Source organism: Etheostoma spectabile, chromosome 7 (genome assembly GCF_008692095.1).
Source record: "Etheostoma spectabile isolate EspeVRDwgs_2016 chromosome 7, UIUC_Espe_1.0, whole genome shotgun sequence".
Taxonomy (NCBI): Eukaryota; Metazoa; Chordata; class Actinopteri; order Perciformes; family Percidae; genus Etheostoma; species Etheostoma spectabile.
In genome coordinates this window covers 16,832,258-16,845,561 of record NC_045739.1, presented here as the reverse complement: position 1 = coordinate 16,845,561, position 13,304 = coordinate 16,832,258, and the positions used below count along the sequence as shown (strand labels likewise).

Genomic DNA, 13,304 nt, shown 5'->3' with positions numbered 1-13,304 from the left:
TATATATATATAGACAGTGAGAGAGAGAGATAGAGAGAGAGAGAGAGAGAGCATTGAAGAGTCCATGATCTCTTCACAGAGTGAAAGGTAGTGTCACTACCTTGTTTCCTCATGCAGTATTATAGTGCGTTATGAATTAAAATTTGGGACACTAATGAATCATCACTCCATTTTTCTGTCCATTGTGGGAATATTCAAGGGCATTTTCATGGGCAAAAGTCAAAATATGTATATATATATGTGTAGATATGCGCTTATGCACGGCTGAGGTGGAAGTGTTTGTGTGTTGATAACATGGAGCCCATTTATTCAGGTTGTCACCCAGGGCACATGCCAAAAAAGATGTTTCTCTTTCTGGTTTGCTTGTGTGGCCTATATATATCAACATCATATCATAATTATATAATTGCCAGAGAAAAGTAACTTCAAAAATGTTGGCGTTGGACGTTAATCAAGTTTTGAAGGATCGTCCAATATCAACGGTCACTTCCAGTGAGAGGGTTGGCCACACCATACCCGGGAATTCATTATTACATAATGGGAAGATTGTTTGAAACCAAGAGAAAAAGAGAGCATAAAGATGTCCACTTATCATCCTCAATGCACTCACTCTAAATCACCATGCTAAAAAATGTGCGCACACACACACACACACACACACACACACACACACACACACACACACACACACACACACACACACACAGAGAGAAAAAGAGAAAACCAGACAGAAACCTCTTGAACGACCTTTAAGGGAAATTAAACTCACGCAGAGAGCAGGATAGAGAAGGTGGTTTATGGACATATACTTGTGAGATAAATAAAGAACAGAGGCTGAAAAAGAACAAGACAAAAATAGACGAAACGAAAGAAAAGGTGCGACAGAATGAATTCCAATACGAACAGATTTAATGAATGACAAGCAGCATTTTTTCTCCAATTAAGTCTGTTATCTCCTTGACTTGCAATCCTCTAACAAAGACCCCACATGGTACAGTCCCCCAATCCATGACCTCTCTTTTTCTCCCTCAGTCCTATACTGTATAATTTTCTTCTTTCTCTTTTCAGTGTTTCCCTCTTTGTTCTCTGTTAATTCCTCCTGTTCTCATTCTCTATCTGGGTGGAATACTTCAAGTTCAGCCAACCATCCATCCTGCTTTGAATCCCTCCATTTCACATCCCTCCAACTGTCTACCTCTTCTCCTTTTAATCTCTCCATCTCTCTGTTACTCCTTTGCGTTTTGTCACCTTGAGGGAGTGTGGCCACAGCTGAAATAGAAGCTGTTTTGGTCAAATTCTACTGCAGTCTATGAACAAAGGAGCACCAGGACTCAGACTGGTAGCACAGTACATGACTTGCCACAGTGTGAGCATCTAAAAATGCAGGTGTAATACTTTTTGTCTGGCAAGAGTGATAGGAGTTAGTGTTTAGGGCTGTAAACTGGTTTACAACAATATCCAATGTTTAATGTTTAATTAGCTAACAGTTTTAAACCAGAAGGGATGCATACTGTTCTGCACATGATCTCCTAATAAACATAGACAGCATAAAAAGTAAAACCTTGAAAAGGAATCAGGAGCTTTTTAAAATGATAGAGCACAGACGGAACTGCGGAACTTATTACGTACAATCTTCAAATCCTAAAAAAGTACGATCCAAACAGCTAACTTATGCTTATACAAAATAATCCAAATAGAATTATTTTATTCAAAACAATTATTTTAGACAGCCATGATGATATGCTGTGTGTACGTACATACAACATGTCATCGCTTGGCTGTCTAAAATAATTGTGCAGTCATTTTAAAAACCCTAAAAATGTCACTTCAAAAAAGGTTTCTCTTAGTAGCATCAACTATTCATGACTAATGACCAAAAATCAAAGTTTAACCCTACAATCACACATGCTACAAGACAGAGACATAGAAAAAGCCTAACATTTATTTTCAATGGGAGTGGCCATTTGCCAGCGACAAGCGACGAGCTTGCTGCTGCCGCGAGCAAGGCGAGGCCAAAATAGACAAGAAATCTATTTTATGCAAATGCTGAGCGATGCAACAAAACGACTGCCAATCGGAGTAAAGGCAGCGGGACGTATGTCAGTGGTTGCTTGAGTCAAAGAAAGTAATTTAAGATGGTGGAAAATGCTTCAGGACATAATATTTCTGTACATATCTGATAAGTTTGGCATTTTATCTGAAGTGACTTGTAAGACGTGCTTGAAGGGAGCACCAGAGAATTTCTGTTTACTGTTGCTAAGCAACCAGGAGTAGGCTAGACACGCCCATCAAGCGAGTGCGTGTCGCTCTCTTTTGTAGCATGTGTGACTGTCAGGTAAGTTTGGAAAAAGCATCCTTAAGTATTTTTTAATAAGAGTTTAAGAATCTACTTCACCAGAACTGTGTGGGCGTGGTTTGATCTGACTTGATCGACATTTTTATGTTTATATACTGTATGTATATATATATATATATATTTACATTTACAAAAATCTCCTGTATACCTTAAATTAACAAGCTGATTTAGAAAATAATTTTGAGGGCCTTTAAGTTGCTGCACTTGTTATATTGCCCAATGTTCATAGAATATTCACATTTTGGCTGAATTGATGCATTTAATTGTATTTGCAATGTGTAGAATTAGTCTTGTCATGATTAGTCTTATAATTTTTTCTATATACGTCAACGTGCAGACATAAACTGTTAGCACATAATCCTTTAGTAAAGTCGTTGTATGCATGTCCTGTGCTAGCTATAGATTGAAATAGGAAAATACAGGAAATGATCATCAGGGTGAGAGCAAAACAGAAAATGATACATCAGGCAGAGCCGAACGGCAGCTGGAACACATTGGATGCATATTTACCCATCCATCGTCCATCCTGCGAGGTCAAAGTCTTTCGTTCATTCTGCTTATGATCACCTCAGGAGCACACACATTACCAGACCCTCTTAATTCTCCTCTTTGCCCGATCATTCCTCCTTCTATCCATCCCATATTTATTCATGAGGAAAAGGGACACAAACAACAGCACAGTCAACCCTGAGTGAAACAGAAACACACACACTGCGGCTGGTTTGTCTATTTACGCAACCGTGAATCACACAGCCACAACCACAAGAGAGCAGAAATGGCGAACTAAAACAATATCTGCAGATTAAGAAACCTGTTTCATTTTTGGGGGTTTTGCCTGCAAATGTGTCTCATTTTTATAACAGGCTGCTGAAATTCATAAGACTTCAACCGCCAATTCCATCCTTTAAATCCCCTGAACATCAAACTCAGCTTCATTATCTCCCCCACCATGCCTTCAATCAATCCTTCCCTCTGGCCTCACCTTCAGATGACACAGCACCCTATACATCCTCCCCTCTATTTCTACAGAGACCCTTTCTCTCCCTCCTTCTACACTTCCTAACCTACATCCCTCTGGAACTTGCTCCAAATCCAACCTTGCCTCCTTCAAAGGTCAAACAGCTGGAATGGATCAATAGTTTGGAGATGACTGCAGCAGATGAGAAGAGAGAGACGAGTGGGGGTGGGGATGGGGGGTGTGGGGGGTGAGAGCGAGTAAAAGCCTTGGTATGGAGGGGGAGAGGGCAATGTCAGGGGGAGGACGGGAGGAGGAGGATATGGCCAGAGTGGAGATTTTGAAAGAGAGGAGGGAGACGGAATAAAGAAATCCCTGCATCAGTATTCCTCTGAGTCTCTGTCAGACCGGCAGGAGAGAAGGGAGGGAGAAAGGTGATAATAAATGAGAGATGGAGGGAGGAGTTGGTGATGGGCGAAAAGGAGAAGGGGACAGAGAAAATTAAGAAGAAAGGGAACATCTTCCTACTTCTAGTTGAACTTAATTGCGTTAAAATTCTCTTCACCCAAAGGATGGGAAACAATAGCGGTCTGTGTGTGTGTGTGTGTGTGTGTGTGTGTGTGTGTGTGTGTGTGTGTGTGTGTGTGTGTGCGCGGACATGTATGTGTGTGTTGACGGATCCTCCAGCAAACAATGTCTTATTAAGATAACATTTTTCAGTCTTCCGTCTCACACACTTCTGATGTAACAGACAGGCATATAAAAAATGCTTTTTTTGTGTTAGTGCAGTGATTGTGCGTTGGCCCTAAACTTAATATTGTGCCTGAACACATCCTGTGTAGATACAAACAGAGCACTAAAGCTGTTGCTCACGCTACACCTCCTGTGAGGACACATTCCTAGCTAACCATGTTCTGTATACGTTGATGCTTCCTTTTTTTTCCCATTGAGTAAAATGTATATTTTTGTTTAATTTATGATACCAGGTCACTGGTCACACAGTTCATCTTTAGTAAATTAAGATTATTTACCTTTCCATTTTTTGTGCACAGAGCATTAAGTTGACAAGATTTGCAGAAACTAATCCCTCTCAAGTTACCATTAAAATATTGATGGCCTGCAGCTGCAGAATAAAGGTCTAGCCCTACACCGCATAGCTCTGCTTTATAAAGAATATCGATATCAGTACAGACTGGAGCCTGCAGCCGCCACTGGGACACAATCAATAATTCACAAACCTCCTTTACACCTGTGAAACACCAAAGCTTTCATTGTCTGTGTGCACTTCAATCTCTCTGCCTTTTTGTTTGTCTCTTTTTACACACATTATCTTTATCATGTCTCCATCCATGTCTCCATCTAAAGATGTCCTAGCTGTTTTTCTCATTTCTCTGTCATTTTTCCCATTTCTGGGCTTGAATTCTACATCTTATACTGTATGATCAAAGGTGAGGCACAGATGGGTGAGACATTCCTGTTTGGATGAGGACACACACAAACACGGTTCCTTGAATCATATCAGCTATGTGAAGAATTCCCTTTACGATAGGGTTAGCATAACTGGACACAGACCCAAACACAGCTTATGAAACCATGTTAGTAGACAGTTAGCTAACTAGAGGAGCCCTTAGCATGACAGTCATAGGGTCAGTCATATGGTCATGCAACAGACGGCGATTCAAGGCTTGGATTGACACTGAATCAGCAAATAAGATGAGCCACTGGGTTAGAAAATTTCTGGGAAGTCGAGTTCAACTCCCAACGTGCATTTTGTTAAGAAATATCAAAGCACCAAGCTTACTATTCTGTTGCATCTACTGCTAACAACAAGTACCAGCTAATGATAACACTGTAGAGAATTCATATACCAACCGCAACAACAATGTGGTTTGAATTTGCTCCAGCTCTCATTTATTGGCCAGCTTCTTCTCTATTGCACTGGCGGCAGATGATCATAGTAGTATTTATAGCCATCCACCATACCAAATAATGCTAACATAATCAATGAGTCAATGACGTATCATGAATCTACAGTATTAAAAAACAACAACTTTGAAATGGGAATTCGAAGTGGGTGATTTCACTTCTGGAAATAACAATGCAAATGCAAAACAAATGATACTATCAACTCACCCTATAATAGGTGGATAATTTCAACCACATGTTATATATAAATTATAAGATTAGGTACTCATTGAGGGTACATTGAGGCTCATCAAAAGAGGATTCTTTGCAAATAACATGAGATGAAACTATCAAGACAGCGTGGTTGAAGGAGGAACTGAAGTATCTGATGGTATCTGCAATCTCATTTGTTCCGTCACCACCCAAAACTCATGACTACGGGTGATGGTTGGAGTGATAAATAAGGCAACAAAGTAACCAGTTAGCTTAGACACATAAACTTCCACCGGAAAGTCAACATTGGGAGACAGTACATTGAGCGTGCCTCCATTTACCCAGCCACCCACAAATAGCAAACTGGTAATTGTACACACAGTCCAGTTAGACCGGAGCAGACAGACCCAGACAGTGTACTGCCAAGCGAGCCAGCCAGCCATCCATCCAACCCTGACCCACATCAGCGGCCTGGTCCTGAGCCAAGGTCATGTCATGAGCATCAGCCCATTAGACACTGACGAAAAGACACAATGAACAGAAGCAAAAAAGAGAGAAACCGGTGAAAAGATGGGCCTTGGTTTATGCTCTTCACTCAGATTAGACTGCTCAGAAGGGAGACAGCGGAGAGGTCAATCTTGCTTAACTCAGAGCCAATCTATGACCAACATCACTTATTTTTTATCTATTTTCCTGCTAGGCAAGCTCCTTTTATTTTCATTTCAGCTGGCCCTTACATCAAATTGTATTCTTCCTTTTTCATTGCAGTGCTATGTTGGCTACACTTGGTAAAACAAAACGTCCCTGGAGAGCCAGCAGAGTGGCAGAAATGAACTAGATGAGAGCAGGGACGGGCTCTCCTGAGGCTCACAGGGAAACTGAGCGCAGTAAACATTGTATTCTTCAAAAGGCCTAAAGTAAGATGGGCTAAATGAGAACTTGCCTGAACCTCAATGTTTAGCTGAAATTTCCTGGTTGATTCAAACTCAAATAGACACTTTAGACCATAGCAATCTTCTCCAAAAACAAGAGTACAGACCAGTACAAGTATAAAAAGCACAGAAGAGAATTGGATGACATCTACATGCTGTTTATTGTAAGAAATACTACAGCCTGCTGGCACAAAGGAAACTTCTCAAAAACTAGAAACTGCACCAACCAAGTCTGCATCAAGAGACGTACCCTTTTCAGCTACATCAAATAATTCATTTCTGCTGAACCCAGAACATCCTTTCCTTGCCTCTCCTGCACACAGCACAGTTACAAGATTTAGATCCTACCTTGTCAATTTCCTGCTGCAGGACCTGTTTGGCGACCTCCAGGTCCTGAAGTCGGACCCTCAGCTCCTCGTTCTCCTGATCCAGACGACTCCTCTTCTTCTCCACGCTGTCCAGCTGGCTGTGGAGACGGATGGACACGTCCTTCGCCACCTGAGAGGGTGAAGAGGGAGGGATGAACGAATTTTAGCTCAGTGTTTTGAACAATCATCCGTGCCAACTGCATGGATGAATATATTAAAATTCTGCAAAAGGCTTTACATGTGAGCAAATAGTAATTAAATGAGAGAATATGTCATTTAACTTCACATATTCTACCACAAATTGGATTAATCTTTTGTTTTAGGTACGTTATAGGAGCCACATACTGTATGTTGTTTATGGTTTCATTTATATTATTATTATTATATTGTAGGTGGTGGGCGTGTTTATTGCAGCTTGAGCAGAAGGGATAGCATTTGTTTGCTTCACCTGTTTACCTGGGTTTTTTGGGCTTTGACAGAGAGGGGTGGTGAGCCTGGGAGCGAACACTTTCTGTGGACCGCCACACTTATTTCAACACAAAGTAATTATACATTTGTTTTTTTAGTTGTTGTTTTTTTAGTACTAGTTGTATTTTACGTGCGAAGGAATAAATCATTGCAATACAATCTTGAGCGCGACACAGTGTGTTGATGCATCTCTTAGTGTTTAGTCCCGCCCGGCAGCCTCTTGTTGGACTGCTTACAGCCGCAACATACGTGGTGGATTGGAATGTTTGAAGTAACACAACTTTTATTTTCTCCTGAACGAGAAAATTGTTTCGGATTAAAGGAATAGATGCATAAAAAACATGTCATAAAAGGACAATTGAAAAAAACACTTGCAAACACTGGCCTGAACTAAACTACCCACACTGTTCACAAAACAAAAACATGTATACACGTATAATGAGAGGATTTCTAAGACATATGACACATATTCCCCCCAAAATAAAGTACTTAAGGTGGAGTTTACAGTAAACTGATCTTTATTGCTAGTGCCATACAATAACCTTTAAACTGTCATCATGGGATATTGCTCAGGAGATTACTTTTCATGTTACAAATCTCTGTTCAAGTAAAAAAGATAGAAGCCTGGCTCTATTTAATTACATTTTTAAGCGTTAGATATGTACTAGGAAGGCTGCCAGTGCAAAGACGACCAGAGTTAAATGCTGGTTTTGTACCAAGCGTGTCTTCTCTATCAGCAGGAACTTTTTTCTCTTTAAATCTAATAAAGCCAAAAGATAATTAATGCCACTCTGGCAGGAACTGATCCTTTATACATAATGTGATCTTATGAAAGTCTGATTGTTTTCCCCTGAGGGGATTTATTCATTAATAGTTTCCAATGTCAAAGAGTCAAACTAGGACAAAGTCAAGTTCCTGGTGTTGATCTCTAAACAGCACAATAGGAAAGAAAAAGCGACAGTAAACAAACTCCAGACTGATAACTGCCTTATTGTTCAGTGGGGTTTATGCATGTATAATGTAATGTGTAATATTCAAAATTAGAATGGCTTTATTATGAGACAGTAATGTTGTTTGCTTTAGTTATCGTTGGTCTGAATTTATTAGTGCATTAGATGATGACAGGAAGTAAATGGTAGTGTTACAGAAACACAACCGATGTTTAATCTCCAGGTTTAATGCCCTAATGACAAATGGATGAAGGCAAAGCACACACTAAGAGACAATATTGAAACAAGGTGTGCTTTTCTGTAACTTATGTTCCTCGTTATAATCATTAGACCAGCAGTGGACATTTTAGATGGGCTTTTTGTCTGAGAAATATGGCCTAAAGATGTTTGGGAACTAGGCAGCAATAAAATAAAAACAGCATAAAGCCTCCTTTCTGACTCATGCTGCTATGTACAAACTTATGCTGGTATCTGGTAATGGCTGAATTTATTATTATTATTATTATTATATAGTTATTGCAAGTTATTTTCCATGACGTTATTAGTGTGCAATGCAAATACAGTTAGACATCATGGTTTAGGGCCGAGAAATTTGCACTAAATCGGCTGTACTTTGTAAGACCCAATTTTAAGGAAAAGTCAGACAATTACAAAACGGTAAAATCAGTTATGGCATAATTCTAAATGCTTTGGGTCACTCCCACACTAAAGATGTTCAATCATACCTTTTGGTTATCAAAAAAACCTTGAATATGAAAACAATTTGATAAAAAAGCCAGACAAAAGAGGTTATTTTGCTTTAATAGATGTCAATTTAACACTTTAAAATAATTGCTTAAGCTCAATTTAAACTAAATATGAGGACTTTTATTCTAAAAGGCTGTATTAGATTTGATGAAATGAAACTTTAGTGATTCCCATCGGGAGCAGAGTAAATGGATATATCAGGTTTTTAGAAAAAGAAATGCCTGGTTAAATCAATCTCTCAATAGCTCATTAAGGTACTTTATTAGGTAATTAAGCTCAATACTGAATTAATCTGCGGGGGAGGGTCTTTAGTTTCTAATGATTTAACAGTTTTGTAGTGAAAGTTTCAACAATTATGTTAACAATCATTGAGATCAGGCCTTAATTATCACTGACAATCATTGTATTATGTATTTTGTACATTGATTTGGTCCCAGCTCCAAAAGGATGTGAGAAAATACATAAAGTGGTGACAACACAGAACCACTCCTCTGCACAAATGGCCTGCCAACTGCTTTCATTTGATTATATGGAAACAAGGTGATAATGTCAGTCAATTCAAAGCACAGCATAATTTGGTAATAAAATGACTTGGTAATTTATGTGCCCAAATGACTATGTGGACCAGCAAAACTTCTGAAAAGTGCCAACAAATTTAATTTGCACACAGTGTGGAAGGAAGTCGGCAGCTTGAGTGTCACTGTATGAAAGAAAAGATTTTCTCACTGGGAATCATACAAATTGTAACTATATGTAAGTTGCTGTCTGCATGTGCATTTGATTTGTGTGTGTGTGTGTGTGTGTGTGTGTGTGTGTGTGTGTGTGTGTGTGTGTGTGTGTGTGTGTGTGTGTGTGTGTGTGTGTGTGTGTGTGTGTGTGTGTGTGTGTGTGTGTGTGTGTGTGTGTGTGTGTGTGAGAGAGAGAGTTTCCCATCGGCACTGCCAATCAGCAAAATCTCTCTGAACACAATTTGTAATTGTGTGTATTTGATGTGAGTCTGTGTGCCAGAATATTAATGTGTGTTTCTATGTCTGTGTCTGATCTGCATGTGTGTGTGTGTGTGTGTGTGTGTGTGTGCGTGCGTGCGTGTGTGTTTGAACCAGTGTTTCACAATGCTCCTCTGTATTGCCCACTCTCACTCTACCAAAAGGTTGCCTGAGCTCCACTATGAGCCAATTCATTTTGTAAAGTGTGTGTGAATTTATTTCTGTTATTTAGATTCTTCAATATTTCCAAATAATTTCCAATGTACTGTAGTTATTTCTTCAGTCATTTTTTTTCCACTTCACGACTAACCATTGAATTTATTCATAAAAAATCATTAGAAGATCTGTGACAGTTGAATATATATAACTTAATAGGCTACAATCCTCTGATTTACAATCAAATGTATGCTATTAGTTGGTTAACTTAAATCCAGTTAATTACAGCGATTTTATATGCTGGTCAGAACACACACCATTTTAATGCTAACACTGTTGTTTACATGCTGAGTGCAGTATTTTAACTTTCACACTCTATTGCTGACTTCTAATTTAAAAAATTCAAAACCTCAGTCAAGATGTTTTCCTGAGGATGTCTTTATTCATTTATGGGTTTCCCAAGCTGTCACTGCAGCCTTCGCACCACCTTATTTTTCCAGCTGTACAGTAAGCACTTCCTCGTCATATTGTATATTAAACTGTAGGACAACTACATTTGGCACCGACAAATAATGCTATCCTACTAATAGTGGTGTCAAATTAGAAAACATTTATGTGTCGATCTGGAGGGGAATATTTATTTTATGGTTTAATATAGAGGAAGTCAATGTATAGAAATAACTCTCTAATGTTTCTTGTTACGAATACGACAAATATATGATGAAACTGATGTTGCTGCATCTCATGTGTCGACTGAAAACGACACTGGCTGGACAAATAAGTGGCAAAAAAAAGAACTATTATGTTCTGTTTTTATTGGACTCAAGTGTGTGACAATACAAAGAGGTGTAACTCAATAGATTTGCCTAACAATTTACTTCTTTTGCGATGGTAGTGCAATTTTGACTGTGGCCACAACTAAAATCCTCAGCCTGGTGCGGTAGGGGGCTTAATTCCATGGGATAAACTATATATTCCAGCAGCAGAAAATCAAAAGAAGATGTTGTCAAAGTCCTGCTCACAATGTTGGACTGGCAGGCTCTCGTTGGGGAGTGCGGTGCAGAAACACAACAGCAGTGAGAAAACAGGAATAAATATGGAAATGAAATATGAAGATTCTTGGATCTCGCAGATCACCACTTTAACCAAAAGGAAATTTGCTCCGTGTGTCTCTCTCTTGAGCTGATGAAAAGTAAACTTTAACATTGGCATTTGTGTATTAAAAGATACAGAGGGATGCTTAAAAGCCCTGGAGCTTTATTTGGATCGAATCTGACAGAAAATGTAATTGATTTACACTGCGTGCTTACTTTAGATCGGTGAATCAATAATTGAAAGAGAAAACGGCTTTTATTAATGGGATGATTTCACCACTGCAGGTTTATGGGTCCCCATCTCCCCTCCTCCATCTCAACCTTCTCCTTCTCTTATACACTCCTTTGTCAGCATTTGACACTTAATAAATGCTGTATTGTTCATCTATGTTAAAAACAAATGTGTAGGAATTTAACGCCATTGAAGCTGTGGTTTTACCCAGCCACTGAACTATAGGATGTAATTAGCATTCAGCCACGGTGCTGCCGAGCTGACAAAGAGTGTGTGTGTGTGCGTGTGTGAGACAGAGAGAGTATGGAATCAGGAGAGTAGGGGAAAAACCACCAGAAGCACAGAGCAAGGATTTCTTGACTGTTCCTCTACTCACAACAAAACACACAACACACAAAAATAAAGGCCACTGGGCAAACAGCAATATCATTCAACACGTGGCAGTTAAGTCATCAAATAGATCTCTTGCACACTGTGTGTGGTTTGTGTGTTTGATTGCATTCAACAGCCAGTCTTGTTCTTCTTGTTATCCAGCTAATATGCGCGCATACACACGCACACACATGCACAGTGGCAGTATGTAAACCCTCTCTGATAAAATCTACTGGGAGGAAGGTTGTAAAGAGATGACCGTTATGGAAACACAGCAGCTGGGGTCCTGACAGCTTTGTAGGGCCAAAATACTGGACCCCACAAATTTAAAGGGCTGTTTGAGGGTTAAGACTTGGTTTTAGGATTAGAGTTAGAATTGGGTTATGGTTAGGGTGAGGGTTAAGGTTAGGCTTTTAGTTGTTATAGTTAAGGTTAGTATAGTGTAAGGGGCTAGGGAATGCATTATGTCCCCACAAAAATAGTGAGACACACTGTGTGTGTGTGTGTGTGTGTGTGTGTGTGTGTGTGTGTGTGTGTGTGTTGTGTGTGTGTGTGTGTGTGTGTGTGTGTGTGTGTGTGTGTGTGTGTGTGTCCACTTGTTTGCGAGGATCAATTGAGTTCATGATTATGTTATGTTTAAAGATGTTTTTTGTGGCATTTTAGGCCTTTATTTGCAGGACAGATTAGGCAGAAAAGGGGAAATGACATGCATGCTTAAGTACCACTTTTTTCATTTACTGAATATTAAAAAGGGTTTAAATCAAGGGTATTATGATGCAATGATACATTTCTTTTAAAAGAGAATTCTGGTCGATTTCAACACGTATCTCTGTTGTTTGTAAATTTGGAGTGCTCTCAGTAGAGAGAAAAACAAAAACAATTGGTGTTGCCTTCACTGTGTTATCCTCCTGCTAGCGTTAGCACCCAACAGGCTTAAACAGGGCAAGTTTTAAACGTGTTTTTAGCCTCTAAACATGTTCAAAATGTCATTCCTTCCGAGTGAACAGTGAATCTGACTGCAGTAGATGTGAAAGAAATGGAGAAGTTGTGCTAATTCAGCTATGTTTAGTTCCTGTGTTTATACTGCAAGGAGTGCCTAGGGACCGTCTACAAACTACACAGAAAAGAGATACAAACATATTTTCAAAAATAAGCATATGCTTATTTTTGAAAAGTAAGTGCTGTAATGCAACTAGTAGGAGACAAGTTGTAACTGAGGTCATGTTGGAGAGAATACCTTATATAATCATTAAATTGTTTAAATTTATTTTTGTTTTATCTCTTTTCTTTGTTGTAGTTGGTAGACAGTCCCTAAGCACTCTAACTGGCGTCTCAACACAGAAACTAAACACAACTGATTCCGCACAACTTTCATGCATTTCTTTCACATCTACTGCAGTGAGATTCACTGTGTTCCCTTTGAAGGAATCACTTCACATGGGTATGCACTTTTAATGACATTTGGAACATGTTTAGAGGCTTAAAACACACTTGCCCTGTTTAAGCCTGTTGGGTGCCAACTCTAGCAGGAGGATAACACCGTGTAGGCAGCACCGATTGTTTTCGTTTT

The 13,304-nt window shown here is 39.3% G+C and overlaps 1 protein-coding gene across 2 annotated transcripts in view; it reads right to left on the bottom strand.

Annotated features, from left to right (window-relative positions):
* The window catches only part of mtcl2 (microtubule crosslinking factor 2), a 116,639-nt gene that overhangs the window by 68,224 nt on the left and 35,111 nt on the right, over positions 1-13,304 (bottom strand). For both annotated transcript variants that reach the window (XM_032519950.1, XM_032519951.1), the window contains exon 4: positions 6,710-6,859. In XM_032519950.1, the coding sequence (XP_032375841.1) occupies positions 6,710-6,859 (150 nt within the window). The remainder of the gene's footprint in view (positions 1-6,709; positions 6,860-13,304) is intronic.